Raw genomic sequence first — 23,499 nt, forward strand, 5'->3', positions numbered from 1 at the left:
ACATAAGCTCTGCTAAGATGAGATATGGCAGAATGAGCCAGAAAATAAGAAGAAAGAGTTGGCATTTCTTATGTGCTCATCATGAAAGTGGGAGCTGTAAACAACTCACATGTTCTAGCCTCCACAGCAAATTGTTAGCAGTTATTGTGGTGCTTTTTTCACTAATTGCTGTTTATATAGTGGTAAATTTGAATTCAAAAGAACTTACTTGAACTTTTATGGAAGTTTATAGTAACAAATTATTTGATATGTACTGCACTGTTTGTTATTAAAAACATAATATCAAAACACAGGGCCTCTACCTAATTTCTAATCTAGTTTTGGTTTATGTGCAAATGTCAAAAAGAACAATTTATTTTTTTGCTTCTCTTTTATGTTTTTGTTTTTTTTAATAGAAGTAGGAAAGCTTTCTGATATTGCTTACATGTGCAAAATAGACCAGATAAGCATGGAGGTTTTTACCTTAGGATCTTACCTTGGATTGTAAAAATTCTCATTGAATATGAAAAATTTCTTTGTTATGTGTCAGGTTAAACATTTATTTGTATTTCTTTACAAATATATTGGTTTCAAAAATGTTGTTTTGTTTTTATCTTTTCAGAATTTAAAGTTTGGTGATCCATCATGGGGAACCATGTAGGAAAACGAGAGCATAGCACTGAGAAGTCAACCAAGGTGAGTGTAGAAAATGGAAGAGAGAGAGCCACTTGGAAAATATGTATTCTGTAAAATACAGGCTATTTTTAGGACAGTAGTTGTTTACCAGATCACTGTTATCATTACTATTTTGTAGTTTACACTGTAAAGTGACCATGTTTTTGAAAGAGTGTCCTATGAGATGTGGCCAAAAGAAGTTTTTGTTGTGCTGGATTTGGTGAGAGATGTGATATTTGATCCATAGTTGGTAATAATCTTCTCAGTCGTGGTGGTAATGGATGAAAGTGACTTAGAATCATGATACTGTAGAGTATCTTTTTAAGAGTCAGTGAGCAGAGTTATATTCTGTGTGTTGACAGTTTTTCATTTGGGCAATAAAATTGGCTTTATCCATAAGAAAGACACTGTGAAAAAATAGGTAAAATAAGAGGATTTTTAAGGACAAGAGTGTCAATCCAAGGAGATACAGCTTTAAAAATCTCCTCCCTAGGAAAAAAAAAAAAAAGGGAACTGTCAAAATGTTCATTAAACGTTAGTATTTGATTCCTAAGCATCTGCTGACACTGTTGTGTATTCTGCACATAATGTGGTGTTCTGTTTGCCTTGTGATAATATCTTGTTTATTTGTTTTTCTGTGTTGCACCGGAAGAGATTTCACACATCTTAAAACAGAACATCTTTCTATATATATATTTAAAGTAAAAAAAAACTCACTGCTTGTTGCTAGCTGTTGCTATCTTCCCTCCACACATCCTCATCCAAAAATAACAGTTTGCATTCTAAGCCCACACTGTATAAAGCTATTGCCCTTTGCATTGGACATAAGCTGTAACCAGATAGTTCTGGCTTTATCTGGAGCAATGTGGGTGTTTTGCTTTGCTGTGGCAGATTATCAGCTATCCCCAAAAGGTATACAAACTAGAACTCATACAGTTATTAGTTCCTTGCCATCTCCTTTAGGAAAATGCATAGTCACACTGGAAGGGATGGGGAGAAAGCAGCAGGAACAGAGGACAGCTGGCTACATACAGTTTTGTTTTGTGTCAGTGCAGTATTTTGCAAAATATATGTTGTGGCCCAAAGTTTTAGTTTGAGTACAAATAGTATGAATCCCAAGTTGCTGTCTTGTGGTGGCTGGTCTTGCAGACCTGCCCTTTAGAAAACGCTGTTGTGCAGAAATGTCTAATGCACCAAACAGAAACATTTAGCCAAATGTTTTGATCCTTTCTGAGTAAGCATGTGAGATCCTGCAGGTATGATACATGAAGTTTATAGAGCTTGATGGGCTGCAGTGCACCAAATATCCCCTGCTTTGGTCTTTGAGGATAAAATTTGGTTTAAAAAACACACATTGTAGCTTCTCTCCTGCTGTGGGATCATGTGTTTGAGGCATCTGGATGGCAGGTGGGTGAGTTGTGGGCCATATCTGACTTCAAAAAGCTAAAAATTCAAATTCCAAGAGCCTGTGCCAGAGGTACAAATTCTGTGGTAATGAATAGTGAGAGTCAGGTGACCGTGAGTCTGCACTTGGTATACAGGACAGAACTACAAGGAAATGGATGGCTGCAATTCTTTAAAATTCCTTCTTTGTCCTAATCAGTTCATGGAGAATACTTGATTCTGCAATCAAAATAAAATTAGTTTACCAAAATTGTTTTGTGAGGCCGGAATTTATTACTGTAGTAATATCTTCTGTCCTTCACTCATCGTCCTAGAGGGTCCAAAAACCAAAACACCAAACCCCTAAACTTTGAAACTGTCAGTGCTTGATCAAAATCTTGCTTTATGCACAGAGATGTGCATGGTCTCCCTTTATCTAAAACAGTAATCATGCCACAAGAAATTACAAGGCTATAGATTTAAAATCAGGAAATACATGGTTAAGGTGCTACTATGGATTCCCTGTAGTTAGTCATTCTTGATTCAGTTCTTTCAGGCAGCATTCAGTTTCTTAGAGGCATTAGCCAAACCAGTTTGTTTTGGAGTTTTTTTTTTCCTCTTTTTTCAAAGTTGAAGTAGGTTTTTTTGTTGTTGTTCAATATTGCTGTAGATTAGAACTGTTTTCCCACTGATCTTCTAGACCTGCTGATGGCTTACAGACACTTCAGTGGAAATGCTGAACTGCCTCTCCTCTCTCATAGAAATAGAACTGCAAGAAAGAGGCAAACATCTCACCAAATTTCATTACTTTGACTCTTCAGGCTGTTTACTATAAGTCCTGTCCCAAAACTGTGGGTTTATAGGAAAACCATGATTTTAGGCAGCTTCTTTGAACTTTTGTGTGGTATTTGCAGGGTCCCCTGTGGCAGGAAGGAAATTATGAATCTGACTCCATGTTCTTAGAAGGCTAATTCATTATTTTATTATATGATATTATATTATTTATGTTATGTTATGTTGTATTATATTATATTATGTTATATTATATAAAAGAATGCTATACTAAAACAATACTAAAGAATAGAGAAAGGATACTTACAGAAGGCTTAACAAGATACTAATGAAAAATTCGTGACCTCTTCCAGAGTCCTGACAGAGCCAGGTGGTGATTGGTCATTGAGTAAAAACAATTCACATGTTGGATAAACAATCTCCAAACCACACTCCAAAGCAGGAAAACAGGGAGAAGCAAATGAGATAACATTACCTGCCCTTTTCTCTGAGGCTCCCCAGCCTCCCAAGAGAAGAAATCCTAGCGAAGGCATTTTTCAGAAAATGTGACAGTGACACCTTTGAGGTCTGATTTCCAGCCATTGTGCTGCTCCTGGAATGGTAGACCATTTCTCCACAAAGCTATTTTATGTGTACTGACATTAAAGAGACTGTTGCAAATTGCAGCAATCCCAGTTCTTGGCTGTCCAGTAAATGTCCTTTAGTCCAGCAATTACTGTTAGGTTGGTTTGGTAGTTGTTAGAGTTGGCATCTAGCTTCACTTTACTTTTAGTAAATTTGTGCATTTGAATTACAAAATTAGAAATGGACTTCTGGAAAGCAATTACTTCATGAACTGTCTTAGGTGACACTAATATGCTTTCAAATTAGGAAATTTACAGAAGGCATTAAGATGGCTTCTCATGCTTCAAAATACTGTTCTCCTCTTGATATATAGATATGGCAAGCTACAGTGATTATTTAATAAATAATGAGATAGTGAAATTTAGTGAATACTTTGAAAAATATTTAAATAATGTGGAGCAGTATTTACAAAACCTTTCTCTTTTACTTACAGCAATAGCATACTCATTTCTGTGGGATTTCTTTCTGGTATGTTTGATGGATCTGCATTTTTTAGTTTTGTAAGATACAAAAACATTCCTCAATGAACTCGGCATTTTATCTTTTCTTTTTGCTTTGAATGATACTAGACTTTGCATCTGCTTGATGCATTAGTAAATGTTTAAGTATTTATTTTGTTTACATTCCTCTTAGTGTTAATACTTGAGTTTGAATTTAACATAAATATATCTAAGAACAACAATAACAAAATGAATAGGCTGTCATGAGTTTATTGTCCTGAGTTTCTTAAACTTGTCATAGACCTAAATGTAGAGGAGTAAAAAGAGCAGACAGTGGAGTTTTACTGGTTCAGCGTTCTAGTTGCTGTGTGCTAATTTGTCATTGTTACACTACGAAGTGGCACAATCTCTTTTGCAATGACTAAAGCTGCCAGTGTTACAACAGCACAGTTCTCTGAAAGCTCCTCATTAGAGAATTCTGCACAGCACATTATTGCCATCCCAAAATCTTTGAACTGTTTTGCTATCTGTCAAAACTGGCCCTTAATGTCATTGAGGAAGAGGGGTTTGAAGGAAGGTTTCTGGCATTGTCCCACTTATTCCAGAACAACTTCCAAATGTCCAAATGCATCTGGTCCACATAGCCTGATTTCCATGGTCACATAGTACTGTGGGGAGCTGGAAATCAAGCTTGTGACCTATTATGAAAGATCAAAACCCACTGCACTGCACTGCCATGTCAAGGGATTGCTCAAGAAATTTATACAAGCCTGGGACATATTAGATTATGGGAAATGCTGGATTATCTAACTAGTTCATGTCCTTTATGTAATTGGGGTGTGCTGTAAAACACCAGCAAAGAACCAAACCAAATTGCTGCTTCTGGTACTCAGTACTGAAAAGCCTTGGGAAATGTAATTGCAGGCCAAAACTGAAAACAGACAAAATGATGAATAAGGCATTCAGTCTGCAATTTAATGTTTTCTTTGAACTAAAAATAATCTGTAATAATGACCAAGTCTTGCTGGGTAATGAACTTGTGAAAAATCTTGCCTTTGATTGCCCTGTGCTATGTACCTAGATTCTATAATGTGTTTTACAGTGGTTGATTTGATACAACTTTAATAAACTGACAGGTTCTAAGTGTTTAAGGCGAGTTCAGCATAACTACTTCAAGCTAAATTGCTTCAGTGAGCGTGCATCAGTAAATCAGATAGAATCTCCTATAAAGCAGCACAGACACTATTTCCTCTCCTCTTTTTCCCCCGTTACCTTGCTAATGTTGTGAAATTAGCACCGTACAGCTGCAGTTGGGTAACACTGATTGAAAATTTTCTGTCTCTTCCTGGTGAAAGGGAGTTGAAATTCTAAATATGACTGGCACACGATGGTAGTTGAGCTGTTCATCTCATGCATGCTCAGTGATCTGCAAGCATAAAAGCTTTCACTACCTCTCATGGCTTAGGCTGCTTACAGGCCTGAGCTGGATGTGTGGTTTTTGCCAGGTGCTTCCTCTTGGTATGCATCATAAATTATCAAAAAAAGGAAAAACACAACAGATGAAACACTTTGTACTTGCTTAGTTAATTGCTCTGAAGTATTATTTTTGTAAGATAAAAGTTTATTATTTTTAGTACATATAGCTTGAGAGATGTAACACCGATTGTATGGATTTTGAAGTCTGGGGTACACTTCTCTGTAAAAAATAAACAAAAATAAATAGTCTTATTACCATACCAAAATTAATCACAAAGCCTTCTCAGTTCTTCCTCCTAGCACAATTGTATAGCACTATTTTTATTTTCCAGTGTAATTGTGGGTTTTCTCAGCGTTTTACTCTTTCCTGTAAAGCAGTGAAGAGCACAGGAACTATTATGGTGAATTCTTTGCTACTTGATGGACAGATTAAAACACTCCTCCTTGAGCCAGTATGTTTTCTGAAGGCAAGCAAAGAGGAGAAAAAAGCTTCAAATTGTTGAGAGCACCAGTGTTTTCTGTGAGAGATTTGATGAGCATTTTCACCAGCCAGTTTTACAAGTTAGATATGCTCTGTAGGATCTGGTTATGCTGGTATACCTGATAAAAGGAACTGCTGCTTTTGGAAGAGGCAAATCTTCTTCAAGGGAAGTTCTGGGCAGTCAGGTTCAGGAACACCAGTTGAATTTGATAGATGTCTGTTTTCCTCATGTTCTACCATTCACCTAGCTTTGCCCTTGAGCAAATCCTCATGTTCTCTCTCTGTCTTCCTGTTTCATTTCTTAACCTTGTGCTGTCTAACTGCATGGTTTGTTGGGATAGAGGCAATGTCATTCTGTATTAATAGTAGTGCTTGGAGACCTTGAGTGGAGCCTTCAGGCACTAATGTGCTTCTGCTGGTGAGATGATACAGAAATGACTTACTGTTTGAAACCTCTGAGAATGGCAAGCATGAAGTAGCTGTGACATCTGTCCTCAAATATTAACCTTAACACCAGCACCCAGTATGGTATCAGAAGTCTGTGTTAGTGTTTCAGTGGGCAAATAGTTCTGCTATGAACTTTAAAGGAACAACTTGTATCTAAATACAAGTAATGTGTTTCAATAATTGACTGTTTATTAAACCCTTTGGGTGCTGAATTTAGTACATTCAATTGTGGTTGCAGCAATTAATCTTCCTCATGTCTAAAATACAGCAAGCTCGTTGAAATTTTGTGAGGACAATAAGTTGTACGTGAATTGAAGATGATACTCCTACACTTCCATGTTTCCCCTTGGTGCATGTGAAGGCTACTGTGCAAGGAATGGGTGGAAAAGATAAAAGATGAGAAGCAAGGCAGGTACAAGTGAAGAGCAAGTTCTGGCCCTGCCACAGCACCCACTGATAATGTTTAAGGAGTTGCCTGAATTGTATAACCAGTGTATGGTTACATCTGTGTTTCAGTGAAAAAGTGAGTAAACGGTGAGTGGGCACTGCTTGCATAAAATAAGTTTCAAGTGTGTTTTTCTGTTTTGCATGCAATGGCTGAGTCCTAGTGCTCCGTGGTTTGGGTCTTGAGCTGGTGAAGCCTGCCTGGGTGTAAAAGGAAGAGCTGCAGTGGCTGTGGTTTTGGCTGGGGAGGAGGCAGGGTGTTGGGCTTTGTTCTCCCGCCCTCAGCCTGCAGAACTGACTAAAACAGGGAAGTGCGCTCTGTGCTTTTTTAAGGTCTTGTGCTTCAACTGCCATGTTTTTGTGCTAGTTTTCTGCAGTTCCCTCCTTGTTAGCTTTGATGCAGAGCTAGATAAATGTCCTGTCAGATGATTTTAATGCCAGTGCCACTTAAATTAGCAAGGAGCTGGAAGAACAGGGGTGTAATGCAGTAGGCATTCTTTGTGAACTCTCTGTGAACTGTTCTAGCTGCTGAGATGACTTTTCTAGTAAATCAGACCATACTTCAGCCTGAGAACATGTTGTTCAGTGTTTTGGCACCTTCATGCCATAAAAATGAAGGGAAAGCTGTTGATATTTTTAATTTTGAGGAAGCAGTAAGTGACATGGAGATCCAGAAAGGGAGCAGTGTCCTCCTTCCTCACAGAACCTTTTGTGCTTTTCTTGTTATGGTGGTTGTGGATCAGCGTGTGGCAGTAATGTTGTATCACTTCCTCTGAAATTGTGTCAGATGAAAATTCTGATTTGTTACTTTGACCCTGGTTGTATTTGAGAAGAGCTTAAAAGTCTTCTGCAGTAATGTGTTACCTTAAGATGCACTTATATCTGTAAATAAGTTGTGGTGAAATGTATTGTCTACCCTTGTAGAGAAATGGCCAAGCTTTACCTGTGGGTGTCCGGTGTCAAACCACAGCAGAATCTCCAGTGTCTAAGATAGTGACTGGCAAACTTGCTCTGTAGCGCTTACTAAAGTATTAAAACCTGTTAAAAGTGCATTTTAAAGTTTGTTCTTGTCTTTTTCCTCCTAGTGCTATTTCAGTGCTGTTTGATGCTCCTGGGCAGCAGCTGTGAGGAAAAGTTCTGGAGTCATGTTTCATTTTAATTCTCAGTTTCTCACAAGTGTATTTCTGATAGTGCAACTGACTGTGCAGATAGGGTTGTTGTAAGACATAGTTTTACACTGTGCATCAGTACAAATTCAAAACACTCTCATCTCAGATGCTAAATATTTTGCCATGAGAAAAGAGGAGTTCCACATAAAGCCGAGTTGAATTTTGCTCTCATTTGTAAATTCAGCAAGTGTGCAATGGGGATTGGAAGGAAAAGGTTGTAGGGCTTTCCAATGCAAAGTGTTGCTGACAGTAACTTCTTTTTGCACTTCAGAAGTTGAATTTCTTGAGTAATTGGAGCTATTTGTACAGTGAATAAATTTAACTTGTCTGCAGCTACAGTGCAGAAATGGATTTTTCCACTTTGAGGAGAAATGCCATGGAATGATTTTCCTTTTTATTTAACTGTTACACGCCATCTGGTTGATGGAAATACTTTGGTATCTATTGCTGGGGGAGGAAAAAAATGTTTTGGTAAAAGGAAATTGAAAAACTTTAAAGCAGAATAATATGATGTTACTCTTGATTGCTGAGATAAGATTTGTACTTAAAAATATCTGATCTTTCAGTGCAGCAACCTACAGATATCAATATTTACATAGAGCTAAAAGCCACAAGTTACATACCAGTTACCTTGGATGATTAGGGGGACTTCTGAGCATCAGTTGCAATGAAGAAGACGCAATAATGGAAATCTTGCATTTTTGTCACAGTGCCACACAGTGATGTTCAGACTGGTGTGGCTGGAATTAGAATTGAAAGCTGAATTCAGGGAGGCCTGAGGGCACTCAGCCTGCTTGGAACTCCAGGCAGCTCAAAAAACATTGAAAAGACCCAAGAGACCCAGAAATCTTAGCAAGTCTGTCACTAATGAGATATATCTTCAAACAGGCACTTATCAAAACAGTTGTCACCATTGTTGGGTCCTCAGATTTTCCTGTTCAGTCTAAGAGCTTCAGGAATGGATTCACTGTTTGGTGGTGCAGACATTTTTAGGTGAATTATAGAAATACCAATATACTGGAGATGTTTTGAATAAAAAAAATTGAAACTGTGATGTTGAAATCTGAGTCATTTGGGGTTTTTCTTGTTTTGGTTTTGTGGTCATAGCTAACTTATTCGTCTAGCTCCTTCCTTCATCTTCCTTCTGCTTCTTTCACCCAATTTCTTACTGCGTGCTATTTTCTGGCAGCACCTCTGATGCAGTCAAAATGCCTTGCTTTGATTTTTCTGAGGTATTAGAAATACTATTTAGCTGCTAACAGTGCTCAGAAACAGTGAAGAGATGGCCAGTTAAGAGGCAGTCTGATCAGGAAGGTGTGAACACCACAGAAGAAACAGAGAAAATTTACACTTTTCTGACAACACATATCCACCAGAATAATTACTTTCTCTTCAAGCCAGTTCTCTCTCTTTATGCTATGATATGACTTTCTGCAACCTTCCCAGCCTACCACAATACACTGCTTTACAAAGCAATCCAGTAGTGCCACTGTCAATATTTGAAAGCTGAAAATCAAAACAATGTTCTGTTATTTTTATGAGCAACTCTCATTGTCACTTATATACTGTTTGGTCATGAAGTTGTTTTGGATTTTTGCATTTGTACCTGTTAAAGAATTTGTTATATGCATCAAATGCAAGAACTTCTGTGTAGTCCTTTTGGGGAAATGTGGCTGAAATTTGTCAGTGTGAAGTGGAACTGCAAAAATTTTAAATCCCACTTTTGTGTCTTTTGTGCACATATATGTAAGTATGCACATGTCCATACTGAAAAAAGGACAAGTGTATATTTAATAAAATATTTGTATATAAATGCAGGTGTATATTCAAGTATTGATACTGTGCTTCTGTGCCTGTATGGCTGCAGATGTGCTATCTGTATTAGTTTCAAAAGGCAACACCAGTAGCCTTTCACCCTGGGGAGTCTGTTTATTCTGATCTTCCCTGTGAGCTACAGACTGAATGTTTTCTTAATGCTAAGCCAGAGCTTTCTGCTGCAGATGAAACTTGCCTTATGGTACGCAGTGATAAAGCCTGAATAATCAGTACTTTTTTTCCTTTAGACTCTTGTCTGGAATTCCAGACAATTCTGGGTTTTTGAGACTTGGAAGATGAAAGATGTGAGAAGATGAGAGCATGTGAGACTCAGAATCTCAAGTCAGTGCCTGTAATAGTTGAGAAACATTTATAGATCATAAAATATATTTAATAGATTTCAATACTTAATGTGCATTGATTTAAAATTAAATATCTTTAATATATTTACCAAATCTATAGTACTAGTATAAATATATATCTTCATGTTCTAGGACAGGCTTCGGAGCTCACAGTAGATGAAACCCACTTCACAAAGTAACAACTGTTTTGTCTTTGGTGCACTACTGCACAGAAAAGTCAGTGTGTTTGGGATGATTGACATTATTTCTGGAGCTTAGTCACGTGAGATGAGATTCTAGGTCAAGGCTGCACATAATGTTATATTTTTGTGCTGAAATAAGTAACTTGTCATGTGCTTCAGGATACTTGCTGATAGAAACTTGCTGAGAGGAGCTCTTCTCCTATGGTGGGGTGCTAATCCCAGTTTCCTTCAGAATCAAACCTGTGTTATACATTTTATTTGAGATGGATCTGAACAGCTGTAATCCATTACATTGATTGACTTAAGTGAAGTGTGTTTGTTTGCAGGTGCTAACAATGTCTCCTGAGCACTCAACTTCAGAATACTTTTACTTGACAAATTAATTTTAATGTTGGTATTTTTTTTCTACCATACAGTATTTTAAAAAAATTTCAAAAGAAAAGGTTTTTCTTTATATGTGCTTCAACTAATTGCTTGCCATATATTTTTACAGCAAGGGTATTGGCAAGGAAAAAAAACAGGTGAAATACCTAATAAAAATTAGGCTTTGACACTTTTTCCTCTTGTTTGACCTCAGTGTTATGTGTTCTGCCTTCCTGCAGTCTTCTCAGGAAGGGACGGAACAGAACTACATTCAGGAGTCTCTTCAAAATACTTTTTCTGTCTGTTGCCTTCTTTTCCTTTCCACTGACATTTTGTCTATTGTTTTTTCATTTTTTATTATTTTTATATTATGCTATGCTATGTAGTCTTTATAAGGATTGATAAAACCATATAAAAATGGAAGTTTTATGGAGCCTGGGGGAAAGGAGACCCCAAAATCCCTGTTATTGGATGTTCAGTTGGGATGAGGAGCTCTGGGTTCTAATACCCTCTCAGCAGATTGTACAGGTGTCCTGGCTGGTGGCTTTAACTCCAAGTACAAGAACAACCAGTGGAGCAAGGGACATGTCTGCCTTTGGCAAGGGATGCTGAGATCTTCCAGGCATCAGATTCTGCTCTGGGATTTTACGGAGTTCCTAATGCTATAGCATAATGCAGTTAATACTGCAATAATATAATATTCTATTGCAGCTGTTGAGTCACCTGACTATGGAAGAATAAAGGGTTTATGGCATTTTGGGAGCCTGTAGGGATTGACACACAGACTTTGTATCAACTAAATTACATGTCTTTGATAATTTCTGATGATGTCTGCTGCTGCTGTATGTAAGGAACTGGAGGGACCCTCTGAACATGTCTTGCATGATGGCTCCAGCAGGAGCAGGGGCCCTGGCTTTGATCCCAGCTTTGAGCTCTGGTCTCAGCAGATGACAAGTTGTTCTCGGTTTGTCCCATGGGCTTGCTTTAACCAAGCAGACTGCAAACTGTGGGCTGGTGGAACAGGTGCAGAGCTGCTGTCTTTGTGCTGGAGCCAGATGGCCATTTAATCGTCCCATTTAAATGTCCCAGTCACTGAGTAAGACTTGGCTGAGTCTCTCGCTCAGTTCTCAATTCTGCTGCTGCACTGCCTAGTGGGTCTTGTGGCCTTAAGAATATGAGGACTTCAGAGACAACTCTGAGCATCTGGACTTCTAGTCACGATATAATGTGTTAGTTTCAAAATGTTAGTTTCAAACCTCAGCATGGTTCATAGCCTAACACTGTTTTCTTAAAAGAAATTGTTTGATGCTTTCCTGGAGTAAAGATTTCTGATCTGTGCTGGCATATCTTGCTTCTTACAATGTTACTAATATCAAGGTGATAAGAAAAAAGCTTTAAGTAGGAACCCTTATTTCAAAGGATTTATTCCCTGGGATTTTGCAAGGAGAACTTTTGTATCTGTTGAGTTACCTCTTACCAGGATGGGAGCTGAGGAAGAATTTTGAGGGTTAAGAATACTTTGGCTTGCTAAAGCTTTCAAAATCCTGGTTTAGAATAACAATTTTTCATTGTTCAGAAGAAGTAAGAAATGATTATTTGAATGCTGCACTTAAGGGGAAGTGCTATACTTTACGACTTGTAAGCTTGCAAAATAGAATTGCAAATTAAGTGTGTTTGCTTATCTGTATGCTTATACTTATTCACTTGGTTTAATAACTGCAAATAGTTTTTACCTGTAACTTCTTCAAATTAAGATATTTCTTGCTTATATGTAACTCAATCAGGTTTTTTTGTCAAGATAATTCACTTTTATTATAATAAATAATTTAAGAAGCTACAGCTGCGGGGTGTTAGAGGCAAAGGATGGGACTAAGCAGAGTTGTGGTAATATCTGCAGTGCTAGGGAATTGAATTAAAAAGATGTCTAGGTATTTCCAGCAGGCCACCTCTTTTGTTCAGTGCTAAAAAGGCAGTCTCTGGGTCTAAAGTGATTATGAAGTACCATGTTGATCCAAGCTGCTTGAGTTAGCCTGTCATTAGCCTATATAAGGAAAGGATCAAATACATGTTAATAAAATACAGCTATTTAAGCTTTTGTATTTAGAGTTGATGGATGCTATTCTGGATTTATTTTAAGATTTTATTTTTTTTTATCCACCATGCTCCACCTGTTTTGTTCAGTCCTGGATCTGATTCACACAGCTTTTTTTAGTTTTGTTTCGACTGTGGTTCTGGCAGTACCAATTTTACCCAGAAGTTGCATAGCCTCTGGGTTATGCTACCTCTAGGGGAGAAGGTGGAGAGCTTTGTGTGGTCTGTTGTGCTTGTGTCTGCAGTCCCCACCGCACAGCACATGAATAATACCAGAAACTCTGCCCAAGGTCTACCTGCTCCCCTTTTATGATGAAATACCACCGAAAGAAGGGAGTGGAAATAGCTTCTTGTTTACCCACAGGTTTCTCTCCAGTTAAATTCTCTGCCTAGAGGAGCAGTTGAAAATAGTTGGTGCTACTTTGTTTTACAGTTGCCCGCATGACTCCTTTCCTCCCTGCTGGCCTATAGAATCGAGGCATGGATTTTAGCCTTCGCAACACATATGCAGTGATGTAAAATTCTATTTATGTGCAGAGGGTTACTAAGTAACAGTTGCTGAGGGAAATGCAGTCTTTGACTGTGTGACGTCTGTGCACTTAAAATTCCCAGCCAAGTAGTGCATTAACATAGATTTTGCACATTAATGTAATGGGATTTGCTGTGGGCAGTGTGAGCAAAACCTTGGGAAAACAACAGTGTAGTTTAAGGAATTGTATTCTCTGCAGCCTGACCCTGTGGACAGGAGATGAAACCAGTTTTTGCCCTTCTTCCTCATCCTCTCCATACCACACCATAATTAAGGACCCTGATATATTTCATAGAATCATAGAATATCCTGAGTTGGAAGGGACCCACCGAGTCCAGCTCCTGGCCCTGCCCAGGACATCCCCAAGAATATGACACCGTGTGCCTGAAAGTGTTGTCCAGACATTTCTTGAACTCTCTCAGTCTTGGCTCTGTCCAGTGCCTACCCACCTGCCTATGTGCAGAACCTTCTCCTAATACCCAGCCTAAACCTCCCCTGACACAACATCAGCTAATTCCCTTCAGTCCTGTCACTGATCGCCAGAGACGAGAGATCAGGGTCTGCTTCATTTGCCAGCTTCCAGTCAGCTGGGAACTTTCTAGATTCCCAAGATATCATTGAAAATATCCCAAGACCATTGAAAAATCATCAGGGATGGTCTCCTGGTGACATTGGGCAGCTCCTTGAGTATCCTGGGATGAATCCCACTAGGCACCATAATTTTGAAGGGATCCAGGTGAAGAAGCAAGTCCCCCACAGGTTCAGGTTTGAGTTTATAATTCTTGCATTTGCAGTCCTCCAGTTCATGGCTTTGGAGGTTCTACTTTAAATATTTTGTGCATTTTAATATTTGTTTGATATTTATGTATTTGTATTTATATCTATATCGATCTGTAGGTAAAAAGGATTCCACATGTAATCAGTTTGTTTTGCATGTGTACCTTCCTTCAGAGGGAGGAAAGTTTGAGTGGCAAAAAACCAGAAAGAGTTGGGGATAGACTGGGTGTTGATAGTACAAGAAATTTCCCTTGAGCTCTTCTGTTAACTCTGCTTCTAATTTTTCATGGTCTATCAGAGGATTTGTTTTTCCTAAGGATTTTTTTTCCCAGTAAATGTTACTTGGGAAAGGTCATGTGTCTAGCCTTGAAAATGAGCTTTTGTATTGGAAAAGATTCTACTTGAATGATCAACCTTTCCTTTAAATCACACCTAATATGACTTGCAGTAGAACTTTGAACTGAAGACCTTTTATATGCTGATAAAGATGATTTGTTGAACTTTGATGAAGTCTTACATCTTTTAACTAATTTCTCTATTACCAGGTTCCTTTTTGTCTGAAAATACTTGGAGGATAGCGAGAAGTGCATGTATGTAAATAATTATTGCAGTGGGAAGGTAACATGAGCTTGTCAGGCTGTGTGATTTGCTCACTGTGACTTAAGGAGATCTTAATTTCAGTGAGGTACTTACGTTACTGATATCATTATATCAGGGTACATAAAAGATGGGCAAAAATAAATTTTCCTAATGAAGTACTACCACAGTCCTTTAATTAAAGTGTCATAAATATTTATCAGGCATATCTAGTCATTATTTTATTGGATTTCAATGACAATTGTTGTTTTAGCTGAATCCAAGGATGTTATTTGTTGATCACTGAGAAATGCATTATGGCCAGGAGTTGATCTTATGTTATTTACCTGGGCTCTTCAGTAACCAGCGTTGTCACTGTCATGGGAATAGGTTCATAAGTTGTCAACTGTGCAAAATTTACTTTATTTAATTATGACAACTGTTTTTTTAGTTTATTTTCTTGTTATTTCTATGCAAATTATAAAAAAAAAAAAAAAAAACAAAACAGCAAACCAAGCAGAAACCAAACCTAGTGATCCCATCTCTATAAAAGTTGGTGTGTTTTCTGTTCCTGGCATTGTAAAGTCTCTTAAGATTTTTGATGGGGTATTATTTTCAAGTACTGTCTGACTGCATTTTTGCCTGTGTTTGAGAGAGTGTAGTATCTGAGGGTTTTTGTAGTCGTTCATGCAGTTCACTCATTTTGGTTTTGAGGCCAGAAACTCTTCCCTCTGGAGAGAAATTGATCCTGAATTCTTCATTGTTCAGTCAAGCTCCTGTTTTTCTGTAACTCTTTGTGATCAGCTGTGACTGCTCAAGTGGCTTTAAACTGGTGTATTGGCCACAGCTTTTCCCTCAGGAAGCTGTCATCACTGCTGGGAGTGCTGACTCTGAGCAAAGTATCTTTTGAGTCTTTAGGAGAAGCAAAACAGAACAAGGGGAGAAAAATAGTCACGCAATTTACACATTTATTCTTCCAAAACCTTTTCTTGTTGCTCCATAGGGGCCCTTGTGTTTCTTTTCTCTCAAATGCCCAAGTTCTGGAGAACTGGAGTTAAACCTATTTGCCAATAGCACCTGCTTTTCCCATGTACTTCAGGAGATGCTCATCAGTGCAAAACACCTCTAATGCAACCATTTGTAGTTACTTAATTAAAATGGATGAAGAAAAAAAAAAAAAAAGAAAAGAAGAAAAGAAAACCTTCTCTGCAAAGCTGCTTCCAGGCCATTTGACCCCTTTCGATCCTCAGGAATGGAGTTTTCCCATTTCAGCTGCAGAGTTTTGCGTGTGCCTTTATTGGACTTCAGGAGATTCTTGTCCCTTTACTTCTGTAGCCTGTCAAGGTCCTTGTCTGAAGAGGACCTCTGCCTCTGTGTACTGACCAGCCCCCCAGTTTATTACTACTACCTGGGTTTTTTAATAAAGACATTAAATGATTTGGCCTTAGCGTGGATCCCTGAGGGGTGCTGGTGCTGGCTGACAGACAGATGGACTCCATGCTGTTGATTGCCATCCTCTGAGCTTGGTGTTCCTAGCAGTTACCCACCCCTTGTATTCCACCTACCCAGAGTTTATCTTCTTGGTTTGACTGGAAGGGTAGAGTGGCAGACTGTGGGAGGCTCTGTCATAGGCCATGCTAATGGCAGGGGATATGATGTCATGATCCTCCCCTCCTCCACAAAACCAGTCATTTCATCACAGGAGGCTATTCAGGGGCTTAGACACCATTTGCCATCCAAGCAGGGTGTTCCTTCCCACCTTCTATCCATGGGGAAAAATTACTGTTAAAACTGTTATGCCATCTAAAAAAAGAAAAACAGCTAAGCATTTGAAACGCTGTGTATAAAGCATTTCTTTCTTTTTACCAATGCATTATCACTCCTTCAATGTTAATGCAGAGGTTTCTGTTGAGTACAAAATATACCTACCTTTGGCAGTCTTTTATCCTTCAGTAAAGTATTGCACTTATGAATTATTGAAAAAATAAAAAAAACAGAGTGATGCCTTCTTCTGGAACAAATCCACATAAAGGAGAAAAGAGGTGTGAAGTGCACTTTCTGGTTGTATGATGATCCTTGATTTCTTGAAACCTTTCTAGAAAGATGGGCAGTTGTCAGAGTTACCAAATCTTGACAGATTGAGAGCAGCCTGTGTAGTGTAACAGTACAAAGTAAACGTTGATTGGTCACAGAAAAAAAGGCAATGCTGTTCGGCTGAGCTGTGTTTTTATGTGGCTGGTTTTGGTTTTTTGAGTTAGGTGTTTTGGTCATTTGTTTTTTGTTGCTGTTTTTGGTAGGGGTTTTTTTTGTTAAATAGCTATAAAAGAGAAAAGATCTAAAAATTAGGCACTGTAGGAAAAGGTGGAAGTTGAAGAAGAGAACAAGTACTCCTGCCTGGAGCTGGAGACATTCCCAGGCAGCGAACAGGTGTGCTTGCTGGTAGAGCTTCATGCTCCCTCCCAGAGCCTGGGCCTTCCACAGATGATGACTATAAATAGTGCAAAGTAGCACTTATTTAAATCACCTCTTTTTCTTTTTCTTTCCAACACATAGCTCTTGAATTTCAGTGCAATATTTCTCCTGAAGATGTAGAGTTCTTACTAGAACCACACTAATGAATCAAACTGTGGTAAATTGAATCATCTCTGTAGTGATTAGTGATAGGGCCCAAAGTATTGGTCTGAAGTTGTGTCAGGGGAGGTTTAGTTTGGATTTCAGAAAAAGTTTCCTCACCCAGAGGGTGTTTGGGCACTGGAACAGGCTCCCCAGGGAAGTGGTCACAGCACCAGCCTGGGAGTTCAAGGTATGCTTGCTGGAGTGTTTGGACAATGCTCTCAGGCACATGGTGTGATTTTTGGCCAGAGTTGGATGTGACAATCTTTGTGGGTCCCTTCCAACTCAGTATACTGAATGATTCTGTGATCTTTTTAAATGACAGTTTCTATTTGTTTTTCGGCTCACTGAGTAATAAGCTGGTTGCTCACAAATTGTATTTCTGGTCTTAACCATTTCTCCTGTCTGTACATGCACATGAGTGTTTCAATGTCATCACTTCTGATACTTATTTACAATGATATTAGAGAAAATGGACATTTATCTCACAGTCAGTATGAGATTTATATTGCTTGATCTTTCTCAAGTTTAGTTTCTTTGTTTGACTTTATATATTTGGAAAATGGTAGCTACAGCTGTTTAAAACCATACTGTCTCTGCAACAAAACAAGAAATGTCCCTGAAGAACAGGATTGTGTATTGGGCTGATAGGGTTTTTTAAATTCAGTTACTAGATTAGCTGCTTATGCTTTGCAAAAGGTATGAGGACAGGCTTATGATCCATTTATGTTATAGAGCATGTATCTTGTCATATTTGCCATCTGGAGACACTTTGGATAGATGCTTACTGACCACAGTCTTTTTTATATGGTGTACAGAAAGGCAGCAATTAACTCCACAGGAAAACCTTCCCTAGTTCCAGGTGAGTAATAGCAGGTATTTGCAGATGAATCAGGTGTCACCTGGGACTGAAGAAGCACTGAGTGTGAGATCTGAGTGAGTCATTTCCTTGGCCTCTCAAGGTTTGTCTTACCCCTATTTCAGTGTGGTAAGCAGCAATACTTAACTTGAGATCATAATTTCTGAGGGTCAGGAACATGTTAAATTACTGATATGTGGAGAAAAATGTAACATTTTAGCTGTACTCCTTGCATATGAAATCACTGATATTTGCTGGAAGCTCACCACATCATTTTATGGAATTTTGGAAATGCATAGATGAGATTGCATATCTGACATGCCCACATCTGCATGTTACAGTCTGGGCTGAATTACACTGTATGTGTGCTCCAGAGGAGGGCACCAAAATCTGGAGGTGTTAGTGCCACTGGTAGAATAAACCAGATGGTGGCTTGGTAACCAGAACACAGTGACAGGTCAGGCTCTGAGTGACAGCCCTTAAAATGCCTGCAAGCCCCAGTGTGATCAGATGCTGAGTTGTGGGACAACTAATGAAATTGGCTTCTGCCATTCCTTAACATCCAGATCTTCAGAATGTGTTTTTGTTTTCCCCCACATGGTGGTCAATACAATTTGAATGGTAATTTGGACATTTTAAACAGGCTGGAAATAAAAAAATTAAAACGTCATCTCTCTGGGCATGTTTGGGTAAACAATCGTGTTTGTTGTGCTTTTTTTCCAAAATATTTTGCCTCTTAGACTTCATTATTCCCTTCTGAAATGGGAAAGTTCACCTGTTGAATATGTAGGTTAATATTTCAGCATGCAGCTTCATACATGTGTGTTACAATGGTCCATTTTTCTTCTAATATTGGTGCAGTTGTAACTCTGCACAGTAGTTTTTGTGAGAGTGCCTCTGTGTTGGCTTAAAACATGTAGGGAAGCATTGTTCTCTTGTTTATTTTCAGAAAAATGTGGTGGGTTGACCCTGGCTGGACTCCCGGTGCCCACCAAAGCTGCTCTATCACATGTCTAGTGCATGTGAACATTGTGAAAGGGAAATAATCATGCCAGCAAGGGCTCTGCTCCTCTGTTCCTGAGAAAGGACACACAAGTCAAAGCCAGCAGTGAATGGGAGCAGTTTCTATTTGTGTTGAGAGAATTTGAGGGATTTGTGTTCTATTGCTCTGAAATTTCTTCCTTGTGGTTGGCGTGGATTGGTTTTGGTTAGATTTTTTGACATTCTCCTGACTTGGGTTCTATTGCTTTAGTGCTAATTAGGTGCACTGTTTTGAGTTATTTGCTTTATGACACTTTTTCTGGTTCAGTTTAGACAGTTTCTTGAAAAATGACTGACAGCTAGAATATTTCTGAAATCAGGTAATCTCCTCTTCAGATTTTGCATTTTGTGGTTGTTAAGGTAACTAGGAAAAATGAGGAAGGAATCCTTATTGTGCTTTCTTCAAGTGTATTAAACAAAACTATAAATTAATTTTAATAGGTGTTTTGAAGTTGCTTTAAAAAAAAAATATTAATGTAAGTATTGCATACATTCCATTACATTATATACATGTATATTCTTTGTTTCTTAGGAAATATCTCCTGGGTTATTTCTCTGTGTTCTAGTAAGTAGTTTTATTTATGTACCTTTGACGGCTGTCTGTTAGAAGTTGATTTATACTTGAAAGGCTTACAGTGGGCTGCTGAAAGAAAGGTCAGCCCTATTTGGGCCTATAGTTGGATATCAGATGAACAAATCTCTGGAATGGTATTGTAGCTTTCTGAAGAGGTAGCTGTTCCTGAAAGATGATTTTAAAGTAAAAAATTAGCATTTATCATTCTGTTGCTTCCTGCTGGTTGACTTGTGTGAGAATTGAAGTTGTTGAGAGTTTCTGGGCAAGCTCTACCTCTTAAAATGATCTATAAAAAATATTTGCAAAGGTGACTAATACTTCTGAGAAACTTGTAATGTCTGTGGTGAGGTATGGGAAGGGGAGGTAACTTCAGGTCTTTATAAGCATATTGAGAAACAGACTCCTTGAGGGGCTTTAATATGGTTCTAAAAACGAATGGTCCCTCTTTCCTTTTTGTCAATATTATCAATATCAATCCAGGGTCATTACATAAGGTGCAGCTGCGTTACTGTGCACACTGTTTTTCCATCTCATGCATTTTCTCTTCTAGGGGAGAGATTTGGGTCCATGATGGTGTGGTGATGCTGGTGGGGGCTTGTGAAATCCTTGTGTTCTTACCCCCTACTTCTCTTCCTTGGTATGGGGACAGCCTCGATACTGGTGTGGGGGTCCTGAGACTGGTTATATGGCTCTGGGTCTGAGGAACAAGGGCACAGGAGCCAAGGTTTTCTCCCTGGTGCTCCCAGTGAGGGCGCAGGGCTTGGACAGGAGTGAGTGGATGCTAGAGGTCAGCAGCTGGTGGCACAGCTGATGCTGCCAGCAGGCATTTGGCTTTTGCAGCCATGGAATCCCTCTCTGAGGGCCAGGGACTGCTCAGATGGAATCCACCTTGACCCAGTCAGGGAAAAGCCTCTTTGCCATCAGGCTGGTCAAGCTGGTGAGGAGAGCTTTAAACTAGGAAATATAAGGGAGAGAGAGATGATAACCCAGGCAAGTGGAGAAGGGATGGAATGGGTTGGCAAACGAAGGGCACAGGGTGGTGAAGACAAGAAGAGCCTTGGAAAAAATGTGCCCTCCTCTGAAGCACACTTACAGTCGAATGCAGCCCAGACTGTAACGTGCAGATGTGGGCATGTCAGATGTGCAATCTGATCAATGCTTTTTCAAAATTCCATTAAATGATGTGGTGAATGGGGCCGAAGGCAGAGGTTGATTCCATGAACTATCAAGCAAATCCTCAGTTTTGCCTAGTGTCTTAACTTTCCTGGTGAGACTGCATTAGAATCAAACTTTTGTTAAAACTTAGTATGTGTGGGATCTCAGCACCTCAGGATGGAGGTGCAGAGTGGCCGAGAACACCCTTGGGGGGCTCGGGAGTCCTGGAATGTTGCCAGAAGTGTCTGGTGGCTGGACTTTGATCCGACACAGGAGACGACACCTGTATGAGGACTGGGAAGGTTTCACTGGGTGAATGGTGAAGGGATAAGTTAATTAGAGTGTAAAACACAGGGTTTAGGATTTCTGTACAGGGGGGTCTAAAGAAGTAAGATGGAGGAATTGGGGCCTGTTCTTCTTCTTCTTCTTCTTGGCCTCCATCTTCTGTGGTGATGGTGGCACTTTGGGATTGGTCATTACTAAAAGTGCTCCGGTTAATAAGGGTAGAAGGTATTGGGGAAAAATTATAAATATTGTATACGTAACTTCAGGTATAAAGATAAGTGACTGCCCCGGGGGCTCGCAGTGTGCTCATGGCTGGCTGCTGTGCAGACCTCTGTTGGGCTGAAAGAAAATCTTTTAGATAAACAATTAATAAACACCGAGACCGAGAAAAGATCAGAAGTCTCTTCTCGTCCTTTGAAGCGTCGGCTCTTCAAGGCCATCCCTGGGCCTTTCCAGGCCACCTAAACATCCGAGAAACCGACAAGTATCTTAATGTTTCTAATGATATTTTTAGTAGAATATATGGGTTTTTTAATGTAGTCCTAAGTGAAGAAATATTTTTGAGTATATTGATAAAGTGATCCTTGATAACATCATCGATGTCTTTACTTATCTTCACATGTTGCTTGATATTTTTTAAAATTTACTTATGTGGGAGTGAAAAGATGTCATACCACTGTTTTGCAATTATACAAACTGCCTTTAGCAGTTTCTCTTAACTATAAAAACCCCCCTTGCTTCCACTCCAAATGCATTTCAAACTCTTATCTGAAAAGAAATCTTTATTTACATTTTGAAAAAGGCAGTTGAGTTGATTATTTTGTAAACATTGACCCCGTAGGTCTTGACATTTGAAAACATTTTGTTCTAAGTGGTGTTTGTGCATTTATTTACCCTAGACAGAGGACGTATGCACATTCTGGGAGCACAGAGCAATAAAACTCATTTTCTTGCAAGATCATGCATTTAACATTGGCCTATTTAAATGAAACAGGGAAATAGAAAAGTAATTTTCTGTCTTGGATGGATAGACAGGTAGATGCACACCAAGGTCTTGTTTTCTGTGGTGGCAGGATCATGGCAGCTTCCCCCTTAACCAAGTGTTACACAGCAAACCACCTTTTCCCATCCAGACTGGAGTGAGGGAGGAGCTCTCTGGTGGATTGGACCCAAGAGCTGGTTTGGTTCTGTTTTCTCTCTTTCTTCCACCTTATGTTACTAAGATGGATTGTTTTTAGCCCTTCTTTCGCCCCTTGTCCGGTTCCTTGAGGGACCAAAAAGTTTTGGGAGCAGCCCTGCTTATAGGTATGGTCAGGAGGGAGGACACATTCTTTGGTGATGGGAAGAAGTTGGGATCTTGGCAGGAGTGCATGGTAATGATGAGCTGAAATGTCTGTGTCAAAATACCTTGCCACTTTGGAAAGGCAAAATTGTCTTCTTAACAACCCACCAACCCCAAAAAACTCTTTTTGTACAAAATTTAAGAAACATCTGGTAATTTTCTTTTATCCCAGTTCAGAAACATTGATGAGTACAGTGGTCAGAATTTTCTTGGAACCTACAAATCTTGCAGGGAAATGTAATGTGTTTTAGCATCAGGCAACTTGTATGTACAATTATTCTTAGCTTTGGCCTAGAAAAGTACTTCATGGGGCTAGAGACTGCCAAGTGACCTAAAGCACTTTCAGTGTGCTGAAAAATCTCTGTTCTAACATTAACTGCTTGATGTTGAATTTAATTCTTGGCAAATAAAAGTAAATTTTGCTTTTAAATGCCGAAAATGTTGTGGTAGTTTTTAGGGAGTTGAAGTGATGTAATTTTGAATGTTTTTGAATTCTTTTTACATAGCTGCTTTTGAGCTTTCTTTCCTCATGAGCTAGAGACTTGAAAGTGAAAAATAAATTCAAGAAGTTGAAAGTTCATGTTTGGTGTTCTCTGGCAGTTGTTTCAGAGTGTGTTTCAGACTCATTAAGCTCAAAGGGGATTTGAGTTAGTCTGTTGTATCTCTTGCCCACTGTGAATAGAACAGTGAGAAAGCGTTCTCAAGTTGTCTACTGTTTTTGTCTTCTTTCTGTAACCTTAGAGAAAGCACTACAAAAGTATTTTTATTATTGAAGAAAGCCAGTCTGCATCCGTGTTGAGGAAATGACCCAGACACATGTTCTGTGTAATTAATTTGCACACTGAAGGACTGGTTCATGCACGTAATGGAATCAGGAATGAAATACCAGAAGTGAAATTCTGCCTTCCCTGCAGCCTGGTTTGCTGCTTGGGAGCCGGGCAGAGCGAACCTCTCGTGTTAGGCGCTGAGTTCCTGCTGTGCATGTTTTTTTGGCACAGTTGTGCCTCAGCTCTTTGTGGCCCCCA

At 39.1% G+C, this 23,499-nt stretch overlaps 1 protein-coding gene across 3 annotated transcripts in view; it reads left to right on the forward strand.

The window, feature by feature from the left end:
- Positions 1–601: 601 nt before the first annotated feature.
- MBP (myelin basic protein) overlaps positions 602–23,499 on the forward strand; it is an 86,917-nt gene continuing 64,019 nt past the window's right edge. Inside the window, exon 1 of one of the 3 annotated variants that reach the window (XM_058801568.1) lies at positions 602–675. In XM_058801568.1, coding sequence (XP_058657551.1) covers positions 625–675 — 51 coding nt within the window. In that variant the 5' untranslated portion in view covers positions 602–624. The remainder of the gene's footprint in view (positions 676–23,499) is intronic. The other 2 variants (XM_058801549.1, XM_058801558.1) reach the window with 2 other exon arrangements.

The sequence above is a fragment of the Ammospiza caudacuta genome, chromosome 1 (genome assembly GCF_027887145.1).
Source record: "Ammospiza caudacuta isolate bAmmCau1 chromosome 1, bAmmCau1.pri, whole genome shotgun sequence".
Classification (NCBI taxonomy): Eukaryota; Metazoa; Chordata; class Aves; order Passeriformes; family Passerellidae; genus Ammospiza; species Ammospiza caudacuta.